We start from the raw sequence: 26024 nt of genomic DNA on the forward strand, positions 1-26024 counted from the left end.
ACTAAACAAGCCACGTACTCTGGGGCACACATAACCATTGATAACCTCTCAAATTTTGTGCTAAATTCAAGATGCAACCCTATCACATCAGAAAACTTCTCCTCGAAAAGACTGATAATCTCTGTGGTAAGTGCACATCCCCCCTTTCTCTCTCATTGAGGGACCTTGGAAATTATCCTTATCATATTATAGGAATTCCATTCACAAACTGGTCTCCATGCGGCAATTATAAGGAAAAGTGCAGCATCACAAAAGTCAAAATTACTCTGGTCGCACTCCAATTTTATTTTTAAATAATGCGGATATCATTTGCATAATTGAATTTATGAAAGGGGTATTAGACTATAAGTCAAAATAAAAAGGTTTTTTTTTCTTTAATTCTAATTAGAATTAAAAATGTGTAAGAGTAAAACACTACTTTAAACTTGTGCAAGTAACAAAGAATAGGAATATTTTGCATCACCTGTGCTTGAAAATGTTCTTTTCAGCATTTCTCTACTTCTGAGCGATGAATCTTATAAGCAATCGTATATGCCTCACTTTTATTCTGAATACATTTTAGTCTCAAGAATATAAATCTTTAAAAAACAAAACAAAAACAAAAACAGAAACATAACTCACAAAACCTTTCTTGCCTGTACTGATCAATCAGATGTGAAAACTCATACAAACAAAATGATTCTTGATTGCCAAGCAAAATATATATTCTTGATAAAAGAAGGAAGTTTTTACACACTTTACATAAAAATTGAGTACAGTTCATACAGCGGGCATGTCTTTTGACGTTTCGCTTCGTTTGTACAATATCAAAAATGTGTCTGTACAACTTTGAAATATCTTCTTATTTTACACATACATGACAAATCAGAATGCTTCTCTGTAGTATCTTCAATACTCTATCCTCTCAACAGTGTATGGTACAAGCTATTTGAATTTAAAAATAATATATTTATATATATATATATAATATATATATATACATATATATTTATATATGTATATAATCATATACCCAGAAAATAACGCTCTCCCAATACAAACTAGACCACAAGGCACAGGATAAGAAAATGCAACAAAAAATATCTGCAACATCTCCATGTGTCTCCGAAAGTTCCTCCTCCCTGTCAATTGTTCCTAAATAGTCATTTTTTTCTAACTATCAGGATGAAGGTCTTAACGCAGGGATTCGTCTCATCTTGTTCCAAAGTCTTTGTGGAACATACGAAGCTGGGTCAGTACAGTCCATGCCTCTGATTTTCCACACAGCTGCTATTGTCCGTTCTATAGCCTCAAAGAAGCCAGGAGCTCGCGCTTGGCAAGTCAGTCAATGTCCTCGCCGATTGCGATCCACTTCTGACTGCTGCCCGAGAGAAGACGGCGGGGCGACCGTCCGTCGTCACACGTCAGTGATTTTGGAGCTGCTGCTGTGATGAGAGGAGGCCTGTGATTGGCTGCCGCTGTGGCGGGACGAGCACTCCCATTGGTTGGAACTTTGGTGGGAGGAGGCCTCGGACTGGCTCGACGCCGACCGGGGCCTGGGTGGGGCGTGTGCCTCGCAGCACGGCCCCGAGGATGATGGGGATGGCCGGGACGGAGCGGGAACACGGATGTCCGGGGGCATTGTGGGTAAACTCAACGTCAGCGATCCCCTGTCGCAATCTAAAAAGTTTACAGAAAGACATGAATGTTCGTTACATTCTACTAAAAAATACAGAGAGTCTGAAATATTGCCCAGTCAATGGTCGGTAGTGATCCCCTGTCGCAATCTAAAAAGTTTATTAAAGAAAGACACAAATGTTCGTTACATTTGACTAAAAAATACACAGAGTCATGTGATGGCCTACGAGTCTGAAATATTGCCCAGTCAATGGTCAGTAGTTATTCTTCTACATTCTTTTATATCACAATCATTAACTACTATTCAATAATGAGAAGCTAACTTTTTTTTCTTGAGACCAACTGTCAATTCCACTGTAGAAATAGCTACAAGTAAGCTTATATTTTTCTCTTCTGTTCAGGCACATCTGTGGAACTGTCTAGCAGTCCCGTTTCGGAATTGTAACTGCCTCAATACCTTTGAATCTGAACTGAAGACTTATCCTTTCCAGCAACTTTGCGAATGATGTGTGACACTTTGTGGGAGCTGGGCGCCTTTGAATGTTTCTACAGATAAATGGCACTATATAAATGCTGTTTCATCATCATCATCATCATCATCATCATCATCATCATCATCTTATCCTTGCCTGTGTATTTTATAATGTTTTTGCAATTGTGACGGAACAAGATAGGATAATGAAATACAGGTATGCAGCGCTTTGTGGAACAGTAATGATTATAACACTGGCTAGTCACCTTGCAAATGCTCGCTACTGGAATCAGTCCTGTTCGGACGATCATGAACTGTTATCCTTGTACTCCTGCCACCGACGGCTTCCCGCTGGTGCCGTGGATTGACCCGTATTTGGCAGACGGGCCGTGGCGCAGTGGGCGACGATGCTAGCTCGTGGTTGGACGCTGCCCGGTGGCACCTGGCGCTGCCATTGGTCAATCCATTGTGACCAGCATGGCCAGGTGACAGGGTGGGGCGCGGCCCATTCTCTTCGTAGGGTGACGTAGATGTCTCGGGAGCCGATTCGTGTTGGAGACTACCAGTTCCACACGACAGGTATGCCGTGCCACCGAACGCATCCTGACAGAGACATGAAGCAAACATACGAGGTACATACTAATACACTAGTATAAGATTGGCAGGGATTTTCGTGTATATAGAAATGGAAAGGACTAGATGGAGAGAGAGACGGTACACGTCTTGCTTGGTTCAGGTCTGAGAGGCCAACTGTTTATTGCAGCCAACAGGCTGATTATATAACACAATCCAGGGCCCCGTTGCTAGAAACTTTGCGTTTAAACGCAACTTGCAACTGATTGTCACTGGCCAATCAAAATCATTGTTGCATGCATGTCTTCTTAATAGGGCAGACCCTGAGCCAATCAGAATGGTTGTTTCAAAATTAGCAATTATTTGCAATTGATTGCAACTTTCTTGCAACGGGGCCCAGTACAAGTATTTGCAGTCATGGGATGAAGAGGGTGGGTGGCAGAGGAAGTGAAATGAACAGGTGGTGATGTTTATATGCAAGGTAATGAGGCATGGTAGTGGCTGGAGAAAGGAATGTCAGGTTGACCGTGAGAAAGACAGGATAGAGTGACCAAAGCAGTGATGGTGGAATGATAGCATGAGATGGTACAATTGTTTCACACACATATTATGTACAGACACAATAGGGATCACAACGACTTAACACCCACATTCAATGTGTAGCAAACACGTAAAGCATCTTAATCCATTTAGTATGACAGCAGGCCTGTGTTTGGGGCCCTGTCTGAAATCAGTAATCAAACTTATGCTGGTTACACTTGGGTTATCTGTTTGGAAAAAGTAGCTGAATGTTTTTATTGATCAACAGATTCAAGAATCTGTAAGCAGGGGTCTGGACATCAAATGAAGCCTCAAAATCTCTATATGACTTTCTGAAACAGTGAATAAAAACAAAATCAATCCTGCAGGGAATGAAAATCATTAATGGGCAACGCTGGAGGAATCACACTCTGAGCGTAAAAATTGTCGCAAAAAAGACAATGTGAGCTTGATTGGCAAATACTGCATATTTATATATAAACTAAAGAAGCGGATCCTATCAAATGATTGATACAGAGCGTACACCTGATAAGGCATTTAATTTGCCTCACACATAATTTTGTTTTTGACAGGCCATTAGTAAAGAATAATGACCTGTCATTAGCTCTTTCATGTTGCACTGCATGGTGACCGTACAAGATTTCATTGTTTTACTTACTTGTTTTACTTAATTGCGATGAGAGTGATTAATCACAGCAAAAAGCATCTGCTTCATCATGTTATACTGTATACGCTATAATTTTCGCGTACATAAATTTTCGCGAATTGTCGCTGTCACACATTTTCGCGAGTGGTTAAATTCGCAATTGGGGGACCAGAGAAAATATGAAGTGGCAAAGAAAGTGTGAATTTTCAACTTACTAGCAAATAAGAATGATACTAGTTATACACTGCATGAAAAAGACTTGCCAAACTCTGCGAACTATAGTAAGTTAGAATTCAACATTTTTGAAGTGGTTAAGTCCATCGCGCTAGATTTCTGACGAGTGGTCCCCTTGCGATAATGGATTGGCTCTCTACAGTATTCGTAAAGTAGACGTGGACGTGCGTAAACAAGCTTAGCCAGTATGGTCTGTTCGGTAAGCCGTGACATGGTATACTAGTACTGACATGTTCGTATCATCAAGGCAAGGGATTCATTTTCGAAAGTAATATTTTCGCGTGTTGTTAATTTCGCGAATAGCTCCCGACTCGCGAAATTCGCGAAAATAAAACCCCCGCGAAATATATAGCGTATACAGTAAACCAAATAATACACATTTTGATCCGGCATTAATAAACTTACCCATACTCAGAACCTTCAAAACAGTCAGAACACCATCGGATATCCCCTTGGGCATGTTAGAGTGTTCCAAAGGTACCATGTGTGGGTGGCTATTATTAATGCCCTCACCAATGTGTATCATTTGTACACTAAAATCCCTCTGAGTTGAGGGGCATGATGCATACAATCTTCCACAATCTTGCAGACTTACAGCCTTTTTACCTGCCATAAGCTTCAAAAGAACTCGGACAATGGCACAGTTTTGATGTGCAAGTTACTACCAAAGCATCGGTTGCTATCAGTTCATATGCTATCGCCTCTGATGTAAGGAAGTAAAACCATAGTTTTCATGTGATGTATTGATTAGTGCCCTGTTCATACACTTTGTAAGACCCTGATCTCTTCTACCCTGTTGGGATTTTTACTATGCAGATACAGGGCTCCCAACTCTCACTCATTGAGGGTGAGACTCACTCATTTTGGTCCTTTCTCACTCTAAAACTTCTTTCATTTGCATGCATTTCTATTGATCTCACTCATTTTGACTCCTAAATTATAGCATTGACCTATGGGAGTCTCACTCTCAACTAGTTTCCAGTGTTGGCAGCCCTGCAGATAGTCGTGCAAAACACGAGGCAAGTCGTATATACCTGAGGTAGGGTGTAGAGAGGTCGAGGTTCAATGCCCCCATTGGTTTCCCGGTAAGCGTGAGGTGTCATGCCGTTAGGTCCGCTGTGATTGCTGTTGAGTTTCCCATTGGCGCATGGGTACTTGCCGGAGTCCACAAACTGGAAGCTCGGGTCGTAGTATGGTCGGTTATTCCAGTGAGCAGGCATGTCTGGGGCGGCAAAAGAGCAGAGCATATTAAAGCTGGTATCCCTTGGACGATAATCACCATTATGGTCTCTCACTGATGGATAGATAATTAAGCTTGGATGACATTGGCATTCAGCTTGAAAGATATACTGCCTACTATGTCATTGCACATGCACCTTGCCATTTCAGGAACATTTCTACATGCTTTTGGTTTTCAAAAAAGACAGTCTGTACATCTCATGGGTATTAAAACGAAATGGCACCTTTAGAATCCAAAAACAATGAGCCTACTAGTAACTAAAATATACAGACATACAGGGCTATAATTTGCTCTGTGTTGTTCTACTGGTAAGTGCAGTTCTTGAGACAAACTTGGCAGGAATGGGAAGGTTTCTTAAAGAAAATGACTAGCTGGTAAAGGAATTTCTGTTGTAAATATACGTCTAATCATTTGCAGAGATGAACTCTTATGTATGAGCAACAAACAATGATGGGAAATTCAAATCTGTTCAGACTGGGTTAGTCTCCTTTCCAGACTCACTTGGATCTCTGGTGTCCTGCTTGGCCCGCCAAACGCACATGACAGCGAACATGATGAGAACGAGGAGCATGGCCCCCAGGACCACGCCCAGGGTGATGTAGAGGATGTCCTCGCTCTGACCCCGCGGGGCGCGGGGCGGGACCGGGGTGGGCTCGTCCGAGAGGATCGGGATGCGCGTGTCCACGTTGGGGGACTGGCCGGGGTTTACTGGGACAATGATGATCGGTGGTGGCTCCGTCTCGCGAGCTGCAGGGAGGTAGAAGCAATTCCATTTTGTTTGAACATGGAACTTACAGCAGTGTGTTGTAATGGCAACACTGCCAGTTAATGTGTGAACAAGCCTGCCTCACTCTCACAATTATATTACAGCTACCTATATATATGCTATTGAACCCTGAACTATATACACTGATAAAACAAGAACATGACAAGACAAAGTAACACACAAAAATAGATCCATAGAGCTTTTTTAAAACAAAAATATACATCATATTAAGCTCAGTTAGGCTCTCAGCAGCTCTGGGATGCTTACGTAGTGTGCTGCGAATGAAGACGTTGCTGCGAGTGCTCTCGCCGGCGCTGTTGAAACTTTCCACCTTGATGTCGTACATCTCCTCCGGCTCGAGCTTGGCGATCAGGTAGCTGCGCACGTCCTCACCTATCACCGGCTTCCGCACGTAGTCGCGGTCGTCGTCGCTGTCCGTATGCCGGATGTAGATGTAGAAGCCTTCGATGGGCGCATCTCCGGCGACGGGGTTGTACTGGAAAAGAGAAGTGTGTCACAGCACGAGAAATGTTGTTTTACTTTTATGAAAATAAGTTTGCACACATACTCTTTGCCCATTGAGTAACCTATTAAAGTTTGGGGAAACTATACTGCAAAAATTACTATTTGTTATTTTCAAAATAGGCAACTCTGAATATCACTGTATATCTTATAATGAAAAAAAAAACAGATCTGATCGAGAACTAGTTAAATTAATAATATCTGCAAAAATTCAGACAGAAATTTATCAAAAAGTTGGTATCAGTTCTAAATTTAGGAATTACATGACTCTTGTAAATTTAGCAAATACAGCAAAAAGTATCAGACCTACAATTAATATTGGCTAACAAGTTGCATAAAGCTTATGCAATCTAATATTCTGATTTTCATGGTACTGATGCCCACTTTTAGATCTAGAATAAGTTGAAAGCCAAGCCAGCTAAAGACATATTGGACTCTAAAACTTTGAAATCACTCACCTCCCAAAAGACCCTCAATGCAGATGACGACTCTGGAACGCACTTGACGATGCGTGGCGACCGTGTTGGCGCCCTTTGGGGCTGTATTATGGGCAGGTGGTCTTGGAGCATGAAGCGGTTGGACATCTCACTATAGGGGCCCTTGCCAAAGCGATTTACTGCACTCACACGGAACCTGATTGACCAAAAAGAAAAAAGTAAGACGAAATCAAGAATTTGTTCACAATGCTATGGGCAAGAGCAAACTTCTATACACTGCTGATAGTGTCTAGTACTGCCTTAAGAAAAGAAAAGAAATTTTCATTTTCAGAACCAAAATACAATAGATGCAACAGGCCTTTTCATATAAATGGTGCAATAAAGAGAACACTAAAGTCAGTTACATACATTCCTTTCTCAAGACATCTTTTTCCATAATAAAAGTGTAAAGAGAACTTTTTAGATTATTGTGCGCTACATACAGTTGTAAATGAATGTTATTATTATCATTCCATGTAACGAGCATAGTCTAAACATATATATATTTTTTTTCTTTTTTTTGCCCTCTCATCTCAGACATGGTCAATGGTACATGCGACCAGCACATCTTCCAGCATCCTTGCAGAAAATTACCAAAAACTTTCTCAAGGAACTTTGGATCAACATTATCTCAGTGAATTTAAAGCATGTTTCTCACCTTACAGTTAGCCACAGCTTTAAGAATGCATATATTTCTTTACATTACATGGTCTACATAAACAACTGGTCGGTGATGGTCATAATGCAATCACGTGACTACAATGCAGCAAAGGACAAAATGGTATATTGCGTGTATTGATGTCACATCCAGGAATAGAAACCCAAAATTAGACTGGCTGCCGACGGTGGCTCGACTGAAATGTGTATTTCCATAGGCTATATACTATGATAAATATTGGCTTGCCTATCATTTGTATGTGACACAGGACATTCCCTTGGGTGTTATATTTTCCCCTTGAGACAATACATTGCTTCAGTGCTGCATGCTTCAGCGAAAAATAACCTCAAGAAAATATAGCTCCCAAGGAGATGTCAAATGCAATACCAAACCTCGAAAGAGGCAATATTTGTACAATGTCTACCTGAAAAACAGGGCACTATAAACATGAAATGGCAATAATCTTGATGATGGATACCAACCATAAAACAAAACACAAATTCCAAAGTCCAGTCCACCCACCTGTAGGTTTTGCCGGTTTTCAGGTTGGACACCTGGAAGGACCGTTGGAGTGGACCGATGGCCCCCTGGGCCGTCCTCCAGTCCTCGTCGATCAGGACGTCACGGTACTCGACGGTGAACCCTGTGATTGGCCAGCTCTGACCGGTCCCTCTGTACCTCCACCTCACCTCTACGGAGGTATCAGAGGTCTTGTTCACCTCCGGCTTGCTCGGTACATCCGAGGCTATGTCAGTGCAAAGAAGGGGGAAAACAAGATCTTGTCAATACTTTATGTGTCCAGGTAGTTGCTTAACTTGTGAAGTTTTTCTATCAGCATTATAATTTAATAATACTCCATCCAAAGGTGACGTAGTCATAGAGTTAGGAAGCCAACTCAGGTGTAGCAATGAGCCCCAGTCCAGCAGAGAGGTCATGGTGACATTAGGGGATTAGGTTATCAGACAATTAGTTAAACAAGTTTACGGTATATATCACTTTGTATATCCTCGTATCTTGAACAGTAACAAAAACACTAATAGTAATGGTGCCAATTACATACTTCTTTATAGCCATAACAAGTGTACGTTTGCAGGAAAGTTTAAGTCAGTTTGCATGAGGGGCCTGGTATCATTTCACCAGAATAACCACGAAGGCTTTCTGAGATTCTGACACAGCTCAAAAGTCCAATACCTCTGATCAGCATCTACTTTGCATTTGATACAGACTCCACAAGACCTAACATTCAGTACCCGTATACCAACAGCTGGTGCAGCGTATACGGTACCAAAGTGATGATGTCAGTCTTTTGTTATAACTTGGGTTGGAGCCATGTATGCACATAAACACCGAGGACAGGTGAGGTTGCTTAGAACCAGTTTCCATGGCAATGACATCACACTTTGATACTCTTATAAGTGGGTATAAACTCACGAGGGAGGGGCTTCAGGCTGGGCTCCACACTGTTGTCTCCACCGGTGGTGATACCGGAGTCACTGATGATGCCATCCGGAGGACCAATGACCCCCTGGGTGGGCGTGGTCGGAGTGCTTCCTATTTTCTCTACATGGGAAAACAGAACGGTGTTGCAAACGTTGAATAGTTTAACCTTTTTGTAGCGATCATGCACTTAGCTGTACCGCCTTGCCACACTTTTTCATCATTATTCATTTAATTTCTCCAATAAGACCAAAATTGCGATTTAACTGGTCCATTTAGGCATGAGAATGTGCCTCAGGCGTGAAAATGGGCATCAGTCTGATGGGAAGCCCTCGTTACACAAAACCAATTATCAAGTGGGGTATGTTACCTCTCTTCAATGGCGATTAGTTTCCAGACCTATGCACCCATTCGTGAATGAAGCATACCAAGGTTGCCACTTTTTTAGTTTACTTGCATTATTACCTCTCTACAATGTGAACTCCTGTCAATAACCCCCACACTTCATTTTGTCTGCATCACTAGGTCACTCTCTTCAATAGATCAACTAGCCATCGTTCATTCAAATATCTAAAAATCTATCCAAGCCAAACCATGAGCTAAACAGTCTCCCTAAAACAACAAAAACAAAACACCATTAACCATGGCAACCAACTCCACGAGCACAGAGAGAGCCATTTTCCAAACATCCCACATTCTTTCCCAAGCAAAACCATGAAAGAAACAATGTCCATTAAACAATAACAAAATATGTACACCAGTAACCATGGCGATATACTCACCGAGTACTGAGAGGTAGGCCGAGGCCTTGACGGAACCATGCTTGTTGGAGGCCATGCAGGTGTACCAACCCACATCAGCGAGGTCAACGTCCAGCAGCGTCAAACCCCCTACGGACAGAACACAGAGAGAGATACAGAAAGAGAGGAAGATAGATGGATGAACAGATGGTCATATAGATAGATATATAGATAATCAATAAATGGATAGATAGATAGATAGATAGACAGACAGATAGATAGGCAGATGAATAGATAGATAGATGAACATAAATACATAGAAAGACAGATAGATAAATAGATGAATAGATACATGAGGCAGATGAATAGATAGATAGATGAACATGAATACATAGAAAGACAGATAGATAAATAGATGAATAGATACATGAACAAATATATAGATAAATAGATAGATAAATAAATAAATAAATAGAGACATATAGAAAGAAGGACAGACAGAAGAGGAAAATAGAGTAGAATAAAGAAAAGAAGAAAAAGACAATTAGAGAGAGATAGAAAGAAAGACAGACAAAAAGAGAATGGGAGGAGAGACAAAGATATAACAGAGAGGAAGACAGGAAAGAAAGAGAAAGCCATGATAAAAGAGAGGGATAATGAAAAAAACACAAACAATTATGTTCCCAGTTGATTATTTGGTTTGTGAAGCTATTCACACTCTAGTGCATGTTTACTGGAATACCTGTTTGTTTGTTTTTTCTCAGTTGCAAAAAGCAATGTTATCCTTTCACAGGGTGGAAACAAAAACGAAAACAAAACAGAAGAAAATCTTGATGTCCTGAATCCTTAGGTGCAGTTTTTAATGGCTCTAGTCTGTAGTCTTCAATCAATATTCATCATTTATTGCCTACTCCATTTTCCCCATCATCACAAAAATATACTGTTAGAAAAACCATCATTTATCATCACCCACACTTGTCAAAGTGGTACAAAACATCGAGTTCTTGACATATCTTCTTTGTTTCAGTCGCATCTTTCAACAGAAAAAGTTGGTTACTCACGATCTTCACTGATGAACGTCTTGTCGTTGTTCCTCATGATCTGATTCCGCTGGTTCCTCCATGAGACGTAGGGCAATGGCGTCCCGCGGAAGTTGCAGGAGAGCAGCACACGCTCCCCCTCAACCGCGGTCGTGTTGATGGGCGGCTGCGTGATGCGAGGAAAACCATCTGGAGTTGGGGGGAAGCAATTGGGTAAGGATCCAGTAAAACATACTATAAACATTGGTCTTGGAATTTCTGAAGCTAATTGGCTGACTTGTCAAGCGAAAGTATCTAAACAAAATTCCAATTATTCTTATGTTAATCAAGTGTTGACATTCATTTGCACCAAAGAGCCATGCACTAGTAAATTTCTGCAAATAATTTTTTTTTTCCAATAAATTTGCAAAATTCCATGCACCAGGAACTTTCTCATACAGGATTTTTGCACGGGATGAACAGCTTAGTGCTAGTGGACACAGAATAAGGAACTAGATTTGATTTTTCCATTTTAGTATCTTTATGCACCAATGCGAAGACATCTGAGAGCCCAAACATGAAGGTGGTCTTTATATGCACGGCAAATGTTTTGATCGACACTGACTGCGTAGAAGAAATGTGGAAGGGTCATTCCTCTACATATTTTCTTTTTTCACAAAACTGGAGGTAAAATAAGGGGGTAGAACCCCCAAACTAATATAGTTATAAGCCCAGGGTCCTGAGCTGATATCACACAGTTCTCACCAGGAATCCTCAGCTGGGCCGATGCCTGCACACTGCCATTCTCATTGCTGACCATACACTGGTACATGCCCAGGTCTTTCATCTGCACGTCTCGGACTGTCAGCACTCCATCTACAGTAAAACAAGGTGATATTCCCACTTGCAAGTCATACATACTTTCTGCAGGAAGCTCTATGTATCATACACTTGTGTAATTGCATTTGTTGAACATCACATTTGCTATTATTGTAATCATCATCACTCATCGTCATAGTCATCTTCATTACCAAAAAACTGCAGTATTGCTATGCTATAGGCACACAATCACTGCCTGTAACTACAGAAGCATCTCTACTACAGCATTATCAACAGTAGAAGAGTTAAAGCCATCATATCGTCATCAGTGCTACTGTTGTAATTGACACCATCTCCTAACAATCATAATTGCTATTGTTGTCAACTTAAGGAAAATATCAAAATCATCAAGCAAGCATAACAACTTGCATCATCATCATCATACCCACATCATATAGTGTGGGCATTTTGCTTGAAATACACCAACATGGCACTCATCCTTACTGATACATCACACAGCTGATAACCCCTGCCATAGCATTCAGCTCCACAACCGTTCCCCCAAAACGTCGAAATCTTTGCCTTGGAATCCCAACACAAAATCCTACCATCACAACTGACACCACCACCACCATCAAGACCACACCCCAGAAATCTGCATCATCACTATTAAGCTTCCAGACTCATTATCACACACCCGGAACCAGAAACTGCAACCAACCACGCCCTCACTGTCATCATCATCATAAACCAATCCATGACGAGGAGGAAGGTGTCGCACCTTGCAGCATGTACTTGTTGTTGTCTATCTGGATCTCCCTGGTGTTGTGAAACCACCTGACCTCGTCTGGCTGTGCCCGGATGACCGAGCAGCTGAACTGTGCCGAGTGGCCGAGGCCGACAGAGGTGTCTTGGGGACCAGAGCGGATACCAGGAGATTCTGTACGAATAAAACGGGAAAAAAAAAAGACAATTACGTGATACTAAAATCAATGAATACAAGCAATATAATATATTTATATCAAATATAATTATATCATATGACCATTATTACCATAATGACTATTTGACTGAACAAATCCAAGAGTAACACACTGGATGAATTTATAACAGCCTTATCAAGCTAGTCATTGATCATGACTTACAATCACACAGCTATATACATGAGAGCATGCATACTTTCATCTACAAAATATCTAATATTAAATGATTGGAACCCTTAGTCTTACCATGAGCTATCCTGACAAGAATTCAACCATAAAGTAAAACTCCATGGTGCATTCAAATAACATTTGAAGTGCCTCAAGTGCCAATGGAATAGAAAACCCCATAGTGTAGTACACACTGTCCAAAGTTCCTGGCACAGAAAGGGGCTAAAACAGAGAAAAAAGAGGAGAGTCTTACTTTTCACTTTCAGTGTAATGGCGTGTCGTTCGACCTCCGCTCCGCCTTGCTCCACGATGCACAGGTACGCTCCCTCGTCCTTGTAGGCAGCCGACGGGATGGCGAGACTCCCCGGTCGCTGCACGGCATCGAACGGGATCTCGCCGCTCAGCTTCTCCCACCTGACGTCGGTGGAGGTGCCACGGCCGCCCTCGACGACGCATTCCAGCACGGCCACGTCGCCGCGGGAGACCAGAGCCCCCCTGTGCCGGGCTATCCTTGGGGGTTCTTCGATGTCGTCAGGTTCTGAAAGAATCATGCAGTTTTGCAGTTATCTTATCATTGCTACGGAAATAACACACTGCTTATCAAGCAAGGGACCATTGAATCTAGACCTCCTTCAAAGGACAAGTCAGGGGTAGTTTAGTGAGCTCTCCTAGGGGTATTATACCACTCCTGCTGCTTTTAAACAGACTTAAACCAGGGCTGCAAACTTGAGAACCCCTACTCATATCAACAACATTTCTCTACAGAAATGGGATAAATCTGAGAGGTTGTCTTTATTCCTCGATTAGAGTTCATAGTAGGCACGTTAAACTTTGTTTTATAATTGCATGGAATTGTTCAAAAAGTTGATGAAAACTGCTTTTTTGAATCTCTCCAAATTTTCAGCAACTGATACATTGTGAAAAGGCAGATGAAATATTTCAGCCTCATTGGTTCCTGCTACAATTTCTTTTGGTCCCCCATGAAGCAAGTGTATTTTAGAAGCCCTACATCTTCCCTCTATGGAAATGAATAAGAGAACACGTGCATACAAGTTATACTTGAGCTGATTTTGAGCGGCAAACATAAGTGTGAGTGAATTTGTGAAATAGGAGAGAGTATGATGCGAGAGACATCATGTCTATACTCTTTGTCTCTGCCCTTTGCTGCATCAAACTCATATTGTCATTATTCTATTTGTTCTGACATGAAAGTGCTCACACAACATCAATTAAGTACATAAAAGAGGAGAGGTATACATTCACAGAAGTGGAACATTTGTTTCATCTCCCACCCCCTTCCCCTTCCCATCCCACCCCCCCCCCCCCCCTTTAGGACGAGGTTTGGCAAAAGAGGTTACAACCACAGAAACTTCCAAGAAAGATGCTGATGAGCTACTCACCTCCCTGCTTGACCACGAGCATTGTTCCATTTCTCGGGGACAGACGCTTGTTGATGACCGAGTTGACCGCCGAACAGCTGTAGAGGCCGGCGTCCGACGACGACACATTGAGTATGTGTAAGCTCCCTGATGGCATTATCACATGATGATCTGTAGGGAAAGAAAGAGTGGAACATTTCATTCACCCCCTGTTCAGATGCAAGCCAGTTTATACCAAAACTCGATAAAGACACAATGTATAAACAATCATCGTATAGCCAACAGACCGTTCAGACGCTAATCTCGACCGTTCTGGAAAACGTAGTATAGATGCACAGTTTCACACTGCGCATGTTGTTATGGTCATGATGTGGCTGCTAGAGAGAGAAATAGGGTCACCTTTCACACGAGCTCACGTTAAGCCCTGCCCAGTTATATTGTTCTATGGTCGCCATACATTTAGACACACAATGAATCTGTGATTCGTTATCGAGTTCTAGTTCGAAACGATGCTCTGACCATCGTTTCGTTATACGTTGTTTCGTTAATCAGCATTTAGACGTATAAATTCATTGTATAGCTATACCATGTTGGTGTAGCTAAACCATTTTAGTATAATTCTTTCGCATCTGAACACCCTGATAGTGTTTGTGAGTTTTCCCTTTCTTCATCCTTTGTCTGTTTGATTTGTTCTTCCTTTGTCTCCCCCCTTTTACTTTCTTTCTCTCTGTTTGTATTTCTTTTTCCTTTCTTTCTCCTTCCCTTCCTTCTTTCATCTGGAAATCTATGTACCTATCTATTTATCTATCCATCTACTACATAGCTGTCTGTAGATATACATATCCACTTATCTACAAACTATCTATCTATCTATCTATCTATCTATCTATCTATCTATCCATCCCTGGAATAACATCAAGGAACAGGTGTTCAGCAGTTTCCTATAGCTTCCACAATAGCATTATACCCAGCAAAATGAAACTTTCCCAAAGAGTGCCACCTCTTTTGCAAAACTCCAATCTGGACTACTAAAGAGTGAACATAAATGGAAGAAGCATGTTTTTCCTTCACTCAATCCATCAATTTGTCTGTTCTATTTGTCTATCGCGCCTAACTGATGTCACTGGTCCAGCCAGTAGCTACTGTGTACTCTTATGCTTCTGTTCTCTTTCAGCGGATGGCATACATCTGGGACTTGTGCGTCTCACCTGTACTTTCTGTTATCCACTTGTTCTTGAAACTGTATTCCATCCTTGCTGAGGGCAAACTTTCTGGCAGTGTGCAGGGGATCACCGCCATCCCTCCTTCGTATGCTATAATCTCCGCTGGAGGTATCTCTGTGAATTTTTTAATATCTGGAGATATGAACAGAAAATATGGAGAATGTAGACAATATATGAGAAGTGATCTTCTTATTTCAAAAGCTGTCATAGCAATGATAACAATGATGGAAATTGTAACAATGAAATCAGACTTGTATATTATCTAACAAGGAATATAATAACAAGGATAATGATATTTAGTCAAAGTTTTTATGGCGGGATATCTGACAGGTTATCTGTGAATGCAACAAAAACAGAGACAAACTTGTAGTCCCGTACAGTTGACTCCTATTACAATGAAGTCTTCGGGACTGACAATTTTCTTCCATTATATCGAAATTTCATTATAGCTGAACAAATAAAGAATGTAAAGATATATAGCTAATGATTTCAAGGCCTGAATTTTTACTTTGTCATAATTTCGAATTTCATTATAACCACGTTTATTAAAACAGGACTTCACTGTATTGTATCTGAATCCACATCGTTAAGTGTGTCAGACTCACATGCTACATCTAGTCGGGCTATCCTGCTAGCTATGCTCCCGACAGTCGTCCTGGCGATGCACTGGTAGTCGCCCACGTGGGAGAACATCCCCTCCTCACTCTCAAAGTTCCGGATGAGGAGGGAGCCACCGCTGACGGCGATGTTGGGGAAGTCGGCGATGTCGTCGCCGTTGAGCGTCCACGTGATCTGCGCCTCCTTGACCTGCGTCGTGCAGCGCAGCTTGACCCGGCTGAATGGCCGCACGACCTCTGAGGTAGGCTCCCGTCGGAACTCGGGTGCAACATCTGGATGAGGGAGGAAGCGATGAAAAAGAAGACAAAATAATAATTGAGAGATATCCTTTCACAAAGTTCAAAAGACATCAAACGGGATATTATTTGGTTTCTGAAAATTAATTCTTTTTGAAGCCCAGCTGCCATAACACAATACTTGATGCTACTGATACATGGATGAAAGAGATAAAAGAAAAACAACCACAATAAAATGCTACTAAAAAGTTACTATTTGAATAAGTCATAATGGAGGAGATAAGTAAATTAGTTAAGTCCTCTACTTAACTCATGTGATCTTGGAAGGATATTTCATGCAAAATATCTAATAATTATGATAATAACATCAAATAATAATGAGGAAACCAGTATTAAAAAGAAGTACAAGTCAACTGGTATAAGATGTAAGATGAGCAACTGATAAAAATTGCACAAAAGAATTATAAAATATACCTCAATAAAAGTATGAAAAAACATAAAAATACATGAAAAATGAAATACAATGTATACAGAATTACTCTGTCAATAATTCAATTCGCAAGTAATGCTCTGGATGAAGTTGTGAATGTTCGGTACTTTTTGCAAAACAGTTTTCAAACAGTGATATGAATATGCAAATTAGTGAGCTGCGAGGATGATCGGTTTGCACACAAGATACACCACTCAATATAGAAGGGGCCTAACCATCTTGAATGCCCAAAGGGAAGGATATGTCGTATTGTAACTGCACAGTCCTTGCAGAATTGTCCCTTTAAACATAGCACTGAGATTGCATACAAATGGTGTGCCAGTGGAAATAGATGATATGTGACCGTGCACCTCAAAACGAACATAAAGTCGCACACACTGATTTTGCGTGAGGACTGAAAATAAGTGAAATGGGTCAACCTAGCCGAACTTGACTTTTTCATATTTTCTGAAAGAGCGGGTCTTCTTTTACATTATGCTAAAATTTGGTATCATAAAACGGGCAGGAAAGTGTGATTTTTTAGCAGTTTATCTCGAACATTTTTGGTAGAATAGTGTGATTATGTGTGTCTTTAGAATCCCTTTTTCATTTCTGAAAAACCTTGTCCACACTCTTCAATTTCAACTCTAATAACTTTTGAAAGGATAGTGCTACTGCTTTGAAAGTTTGCATTAATTATGGACAGAATGTGTTGATGAGGCATGCTTAATTTCAGTTGAATTTGATATTCCCTTCATTGTTGTTACTCTGATGGTTTACTTCCTGCTTTTTTTCTCCCATTCATCGCACAGCCAGCACGGTTTGGTAAAGATTAAGCGCTTGAATAGACACTGTACTTCAGAGCCTCTTTTCTCAGTTCACACTTTTCTTGAGTTTGTTCTTTCTTTCCATTATTTAGATAGGTTAGGAGAATCCATTTGATTTGAATCATACATCATTTTAAAGCTTAAAGTCTGCTCTTTCAGAATATGGTCTTAACTAAAAATTCATGTCTGGCGACTCTTTGTTTATTTTGAGGTGCAGGGTCACATATGACATGGTGTATTTAAATCTATATTTGCCTCACAGTTTGCAAAATCAGGACTTGTACTTTAGGGACAACCTGCAAAAGAGGTTTTGGTTTGTGATCAAGAACCACAACCAAAAGGATAAGAATGAAGCTCAATCCCCTGTGTTACTAAAGGCAATTCTCTGATGGGCTTTTCATATTACAAATAGGCCTACACGCATAGCAGTTGACTTCGGGAATTCACAAGAATATACATGTAAAGCCAAAATATAAGACCTACAGTATGACTATTCTCCTACATACTGAACACCACAGCAGTTTTCTACAACTGAAAGTGAGATCATAGACAGTACAGGGTGTGATTCATCTGCCATGCCACATATGCATTATCGCCGTGACGACCGCATCTTTCTGTGACACCAACAGCTCTGTGTGGCACTATTACCCCATGCAGCCATATTTAATCTCAGCATGAAGTCGGAATCTTGGGTCTCTAGAAAGAATGAGCACGATGGTAGGCATAGATGAAAACAATTCAAAGCCAGAAAAAAGGGGGGGGGGGAGGAAAGGGGGGTAGGAAATGGGAAAGAGAAATTCCTTTCCTCACCAATGGTGAACCTACAGTGTTGGTTTTTCTGTCGATTAGATCAAAGAAAGAAAAAAACTTTTTTATGCGGCTGGCTGTGGCAACGGCACCGCTGGCACGCCGCCACGAGAAACCCCGACACCATGCCGGGAGGCCGCAAATCGTGTCCTGTGGGGTAAGCACTCGCTGATGAAGCGGTAATAGGCAACCGGGGGAGGGGGTCTTTAACACGAAGGGGCATAATCGCGATGCTAAACGTTCCGTTCACACACGACTCTCTCCTGTTTGCTCAGCTAAAGCGCAATCACGAAGGCAGAAGGGCATTTATTTTGACCCTGTCTCCAAACCAATCGATCCCGGTCTTGATAGTGCAATGACTCAAGGTCCTCTCGAGGAAAATTCCCCCCATAAATCATCCCGAAAAAAGAAAAAAACTTCCTCCAGGGATTCTTCAAAGGATGACACCCTTCACTTTGTTCTTCCAAGATGTCCTCATTCCCTCACTGTGCATCAGGACTAATTCCCTTCCATCTCCAATCGTCCCTACCTGGTCAAACAATTACGGGCCAGATTGCGATCACACGGTATCACACGGTACGGTAGATTTCCCCTACAATGCCATTAAGCCTGTGCTGTGTTAGCAGAAGGCAGACGCAGGTCACACTAAATGCAATGCACTGTGGGATATACACCGGTCTTCTCACACATTGTCTTTGAGACAAAACCAAACAGGTTTAAACCAACATTATCAGTATTCTCTTCACTGCCCTGTCTACACAACCGTCAAAGAGGCCAGTTCTCCGAGACACAGTTTCCGACCGATATTTCTTCAAACACCTACACAAATGCGCTGAGCAGTCCAAGATTGTACAGAGTGTAACACCAACATACATGTCCAAGCATTCGTACATGGTACTGCATGGAGTGTACTGGTATCACCTACAACCTTCACATTCTCCATCTTCCACATGATACAAAGTCTCCCTGCCATTCTCTGCTCACTCATTCCACAATCTGTCCATCCCACTTTCAAACAAAAGTTCATCCCACAACAAGCAGATAAAAATCACAAAAGTAGTGCTTTACAAGATCATGTAATGATTCTGACCTGCTGGAAAAAAAGTCAAATTTAGATCTGCACATTTCCTCTGAAATTGGGAGGACCCATTTTGCCCCAAATCAAAGAAAAACTAGAATGGTATTGGCTGCAGGAAAGACACTTGATAATTCAGATGCATAGCTTATGGTAGGCTGCATTACAGCTACATTCATGCCTCCTAAAAGGATGCAAAATGCCGGGGTCTGGAAAGAGGATGATATGCTCTTTAAAGGCAGCCTTAACGTGGCTTTAATCATTAAGTATGCAATGTAATACTTGTCAGAATGATGAAAGCATGAGTGATTTAGGGACTTGAACCTTGATGAATAGGTTCACCGTAAAATCTCACACAGCCACGATGGAATAGATGAACATCATAAAAGGCCTCAGAAGACATCATGTATCTCTGACACGAATAGATGATCACAGCAATTGATCGTATCAACTTGATGCCTAATCTTAATCAGTGAATAAGGGAAGCATCTGATTACTCTAGGTGGGGGTTAATTGCTAATTTTGCGTGGAGAAGCTCAGGTAGAGACTATCATTGTTGGCGATAGGAAACTTGAGAGGAATGTTTTCGTGCGGCTTAATCTTGGATGAAGAATAAAGGCCGCGATTCTTCATACAATGTAAGACTCATTCTGGGGATGTTTGGTAGAGGTGTGGAGGAGACCAATTTCGGTTTGCGCCCCGGTCACGACTCTCCTCCCAGCCGGAGTCGGGGGTTCTGGATACTGTTGCAAATTTGGTGCAGCCTCTCCGCGGCTCTCTCCCCTCGTCCCGTAATGAGATAGCGAAGGCAGGGGGTCCGTTCTGTGCCCCCGCTCAGCTTGATACAGCAGGATGAAGAGATGGGGAGGAATAGAGGGAGAGATATATAGAAATATATATATAGAGAGAGATGAAGCGGTAGATAGAGAGATATAGAAGAGAAGGGGGGAGATGGAAAGAGATATGTGGAGGTAGATAGAGAGAAATAGAAGAGAGAAAAGAGGAGAGATGGAAAGAGATATGATAGAGGTAGATAGAAAGCAATAGAAGAGGGGGGAGATGGAAAGAGATATATAGAGGAAAATAGAAAGAAATAGGAGAGAAAAGGGATCGAAAGAGATATATAGAAGTAGAGAGAGAGAATAAAAGAGAGGAGAAATGATGGAATAAGATATATAGAAGTAGATAGAGAAAATGGAAGAGAAAGAGAGGAGAGATGGAAAGATATATATATATATATAGAGAGAGAGAAATAGAATCAAGAGAGGGAACATGGAAAGAAATGATAGAGCTAGAGAGAGATAAATAGAAAAAGGCAAAGAGGGAGACATGCTGTCTACAAGACAGATGCTCCACTTTCACCCCCCCTCCCCCAATACACCATCATCACCAACTAGCCTGTCTTCAAGACTTTAGGACGATTTGTCCATAACACTTTTATCGAGAATCGTCTCTAACCTGTCCAATTAGAGACTATTTCAACAGCTGGACACTCATAGTATATTCTTTTATAGTATCAACTATCCTATAGCTACATGGGAAGGGCAGCTTTCATTTTGTTTTCTCAGAACTGATGGGGAAGCGAACACAAATTACTCTCACGAATAAAGGGAGGAATCCCCACATAGCGATGACAATGATCTTCCACATTCTATATAATGGAGATCTCAGAATGGTACATGTATGTGTAGAAGTCTAACAGTTTCATCCACATTCTCACACATTTTAGTCTCTGCAGGAGAGAGATACAATAAGTGAGATTCACACTGATGCAAATTAGTGATCAAAATTGCAATAATTGCATCTCCATCCAAATCTCGAGATTTTTGCCTGTGTGGACACATAAGACTCACTAGATGGTGTGATTAGCATCCTGATCTAAATCCCAAGAAATTCCACAATTATTTTAGAACCATGTGCAATAATTCTCCTCATGGCTACTGCATAAATGCTGAAGCAAAAGATCACGAGATTGGCATCAGTACCACACCTACATTGTAACTTCCATACATGGTTCCATGAAAACATGTGGCACTTAATGATTCCGAGACGAGACGTATATCAACTCACTTCCGGTGCAGAATTAAGGTTTCCAAACAACCTTCAAGGAACATATAACTTTGATGGAGTTTTGGGCAGTTGATAACGCAAAGCTGTTTCGATTATTGGGTTTCGTAGAAACGCATTTCTGAAACGCCAAAAAAAGTGTGATCACAAACGCGTTTGAGCAAGACATCTTTTTCTGTAGAGTTGATAAAGGCAAAGTCGTTTTGAAATGCGTAATGGCTCGGACCTGTCCATGCCAACCCCTGCTAACTACACACCTCTGCTCCTCAGGTCAAACACTCAGTGCAATGAAGCTGCACAATGACAAGGCTTCCGAATCGACTCACAACAGAGTTGATGAATGCAACAACTCGAAATGTGATGAACTGAAAGGCCTTTGCAAACACGTTTTGATAATGGATATTGAAACGTGTTTCAAACATGGGAAAGTTTATAAATGCAGCCTTTCTATCATATCACATGTCAAATGCAGATGGAATTTACACTGCTGTTTGATTTACCTGACTCAACTCAAATCAAACATGGAGTAAATGAAGCACTATAAATCATCACCAATAAGATGCTACGGAGCTCTTCTTCAGGCATTTCATAATTTCAGTGCGATTCCAGGCTTATGTCAGCCAATGGGTCTACACATACCCACAGATCTAGAGGTCATAACCTCACATAATAATCACAAGACTTCAAACATTTCGAGAATAATTTGCACAACACAGAACCGCGCAGCAGTGCTTGATGATGAAACATTCAATCCAGAACACATGGCATTGTTTTCCTGCCGGCTGGATGAGTGGGAAACATTTCTTGGGATTATGACTTGCACATGTTTTGGGGTCAAATTACTATATATATCCTCTCCTTTTTTTTTGTGGGGGGGGGGGGGGAAGGGGGCTGCTTTACAAGCTAATCTTAAAAATATGTCAGGTGTGAAGTCTGAAGTTTGGCAACAAGCTCAAATGTTTCTTTTGTAATGTTGCCGAAAACATCAATTACAAGCCTCTGATATAAAAAGACAAGGATGAAAGTAAATATAGAGAAAGAGATAGAGAAAGAGAGAGAGATGAAAAAATGGAAGAAGAGCAAGAGAGAGAGAGGTGTGTTTTTCGGCACTCCAGCACTCCATAAATCCTCATTTTGGAATGTAGCAAACAACCACACGGTGAAAATCAACACTGACGTTGTTCGATACCCCCTCAGGACAATATGGAATGTTGCAAGAGTAGGGTGGGGGGAGGGAATAGATCCTAGCCTTTCTCAAAGGCCAGAATAATTTCTCTCTTTCTACCCAGAGCTTGACGGCAGGCAACAAATGACTTCATAGCTGTATATGTCACTTTCTGTGTTCTGCTGAACATACTGTAAAACGAGGAATGTTCGCGTGCATTTTAATTTCGCGAATTGCACAAGCGCCAAGATTCGCGAAATTAAAATGCACGCGAAATTTCTTGTCTACACTATATGCATTAAATGCCAGTGGCAAATCACGAAAATTTCATGCCACGAAAAAGGCCGTCGGCTCCAATTCGTGAAAATTTCGTGCCACGAATATATCATGTTTTACAGTAACCTTGTGATAGTTTTAATGCTATAACAGTTAGGCAGGGCTCCACACTAACTTTTATTTTTGGTGGCCCAAAGGCAAACATCCAACCTTTTTTGGTGGCCCGATCAGGCCACCAAAGTCTTCATTTCTGAAATTTTGGTGGCCCGACGTGCATTTTTGGTGGCCCCGGGCCACCGGGCCACCGTTAGTGTGAGCCCTGAGTTAGGTGTATATTTAAGTAGGCCCTATATGTAAATCATGTCCTATTTTGGAAAGAAATGATAGCTTGGTCACAATTCGGGTTTGCATTTTAGTATAGTTTTCTTTTTCCTTTATTTCTTAATCATATAGACATAGCCCGATTCTCTTATTTGGTACCTTTAATCACCTGGTCTGAACTTCTATCCATTCTCTGTTTCTCTGTCACAAACACTGATTATCTGAGGCTTACAGCCAAACAAACTTGCTTTCATGTAGGTCCTATCATACTTCTCTTTGTACAACCCCATTTTGATTTCTCCCAGTTATCATTATGATTACTGTGTTATCATGTATGTATTTTTTTGTATATTGTTGACAAATTTAAAAAACAAACAAACTTGTGCTGTTACTTTTATGTATTATTGATATACAAGAAGTATGAAAATGAATTGAAAAAAAAAGGAGGAGCTAGCTGAGAGTTGTCACTGGATATTAGTCAAGACAAGGAGGTACGGCAAAAGTGGAAATTTTCACGGCGTGGAAATCATCGCTTATTTTGTGCACCCAGAAGCTAGCGCAAAAATAAAAGCATGCGAATATTTTTGCATGCCATATGTTCCAGTAATTTTTCTCCTGATTCCACGGAATTAAAAACATGCGAAATTCATCTTACCTGGCTGAGAGGGGAAAAAAATTACTCATGTGGTTGGGCACCTTATTAAGCTTGTCTACCATTATGGATAAGGAAGTCAGGTTCAAACAAAGAATGAACCTGCATAGACCAGGGGGGGATTTCATGAAGCATTTTGTCCGACAAAGTTGTCAGACAAATATGCTCTCAGCCAATCAGCTGCAAGGATTTCAGTAGCTTGTAACAGTTTGTCTGAAAAATATCCGACCAAAACGCTTCATGAAATGCCCCCCAGTTGACAAGAATGATGTCTATCAATTTACACTTGGGGAAGTATCCATTTCTTTGATTTGCATTGAATGCTTTCACAAAATGTTTAGGTCGATATTGCTGTCAGGTGGACGTGCTAACAAGCACCATTTATAAGGAAGTTACATCATGAATAATCATTACATCATGAATAATCATTACATCATGAATAATCATTACATCAGCGATACTCATCTCAGTGAATTTAAAAACCAACATGACCATTATCACAAATTACCTTTTTCCACTCATGCGCACATGAGAAGTGCTAACTTACTGAATTCTTAACTTATATCTTTAACTCACCAAATATCTACTGCCAGTGTTTTGGGAGTAAAAAGCACAACCAGTCAGCAGAGCTCGGTTAAACAAAACAACAACGACTATGACGACAACAACGACAATGATGATGACAACAACAACAAAAACAACAACAATATCAAAGTTCATGCGAAATATACATTGTCTTTTGCACTGCTGGCCGATGGCACGTTTTTATCAATTTCAGTGGATGGAGTGAATTATCAAATGTATAATTATTCAGCAGAAGTAGTGTCCTAGCTTTGGTTTTTCTCAATTCACGAGTGATAATATTATTGTATTCAAAGATAAGTTTCAGCTTCCTTTGCTCTCTACTGAGGATGCTAAAAAAGGCAAGAAGGTCTTTGAAAGAGACTAGACAGATTTGAATTCCTCTATTTTGTTTTCCTTTTCTTTGTTTTTGTTTCTCTATATTTTTTCCTTGTCATGTTCAATCTCTTTCAAAGTTCGGCAGGAGCGGTTGAAAGGGAATGACGCTGACTTTAACAAAAAGAAGTTCTGGAAGGTTTCACATATTGGGGGGGGGGGGGGGGGGGGGGAAGCTCTATGGAGTGCCAAACCAAGAGGCCCTTATGAAGTGCCATGTGTGATGCAATTTACTTTAAAAAGGGAAATAATTCCCAAGAGTATCTAAGAGAGAAATATAAACAAGAAGCTAGATATATGTGGATGTGTCAATGAGGACTGAATTCATTGGATGCTCACTCGTGCTACTGGTGTGAAATTTCTCAGACATATTACAATGGTCTAAAGGTATCATAGGCATATATATCTTCTGCTTTGGGGTCTCCACAAGAGTCCATGGGATATCAAGTGTTAGATTGTGGTATTATTGGTATATATATATTCCTCTCATATTACCTTCCTGTGGGAAACTGCATGACAGATAACCCTTAATCTGTACATATACATGTATGCCTATTTTCCTCTAAGACTCTTGGGCTCTTCTTAGTGAATTCAGATCATAATTGGTGTCTTGTAGAAGTTTCTGTATGATGTCATGGTTTTCGTTTCAAATATCACTGTTTTTATGAAAAAAAAATATGTACAAAACAATATGTACCTGAAACATTAAAATAAATATATATTGTGTATAATCATGACCACTGCAATCTGTCAATCACACTTCCATACAAGGAAAAAATTAGTAAATGCATCAATAACACATTCCAAATAGAAAGGCATACACACATATGGAAACATGCATACAAACATACATACATTGGTACATACGCATATTAAGAGAGGATGCACGAATAAGTTACCTGCAAAAGCGCGTTCACACAGTAATGTGAGAAGCGTGGCTAGCAGCCAGAGAAGCGTTGCTAGCTGGAGGCTGGTATCCATTGCACTGGGTCTACAGAGGAAAGTGGGCGGGGTCACTCTTCCATCAGCATCTCAAGGATGG

The 26024-nt window shown here is 40.9% G+C and overlaps 1 protein-coding gene across 1 annotated transcript; it reads right to left on the reverse strand.

The window, feature by feature from the left end:
* Positions 1–1338: 1338 nt before the first annotated feature.
* LOC139728627 (cell adhesion molecule-related/down-regulated by oncogenes-like) lies at positions 1339–26024 on the reverse strand. The gene is made up of 17 exons (XM_071639566.1): positions 25882–26024; positions 16118–16402; positions 15498–15644; positions 14311–14460; positions 13164–13448; positions 12541–12699; positions 11706–11816; positions 10983–11150; positions 9964–10071; positions 9176–9304; positions 8267–8489; positions 7069–7243; positions 6356–6584; positions 5824–6069; positions 5117–5304; positions 2356–2692; positions 1339–1659 (listed from the first exon to the last, which is right to left on the reverse strand). The coding sequence occupies exons 1-17, from the start codon at positions 25961–25963 to the stop codon at positions 1397–1399; spliced, it is 3285 nt and encodes a 1094-aa protein (XP_071495667.1). The 5' UTR covers positions 25964–26024; the 3' UTR covers positions 1339–1396.

This window comes from Diadema antillarum, unplaced genomic scaffold, assembly GCF_040938485.1.
Source record: "Diadema antillarum isolate AM-2024a unplaced genomic scaffold, OU_Dant_1.0 seq00000188_RagTag, whole genome shotgun sequence".
Taxonomy (NCBI): Eukaryota; Metazoa; Echinodermata; class Echinoidea; order Diadematoida; family Diadematidae; genus Diadema; species Diadema antillarum.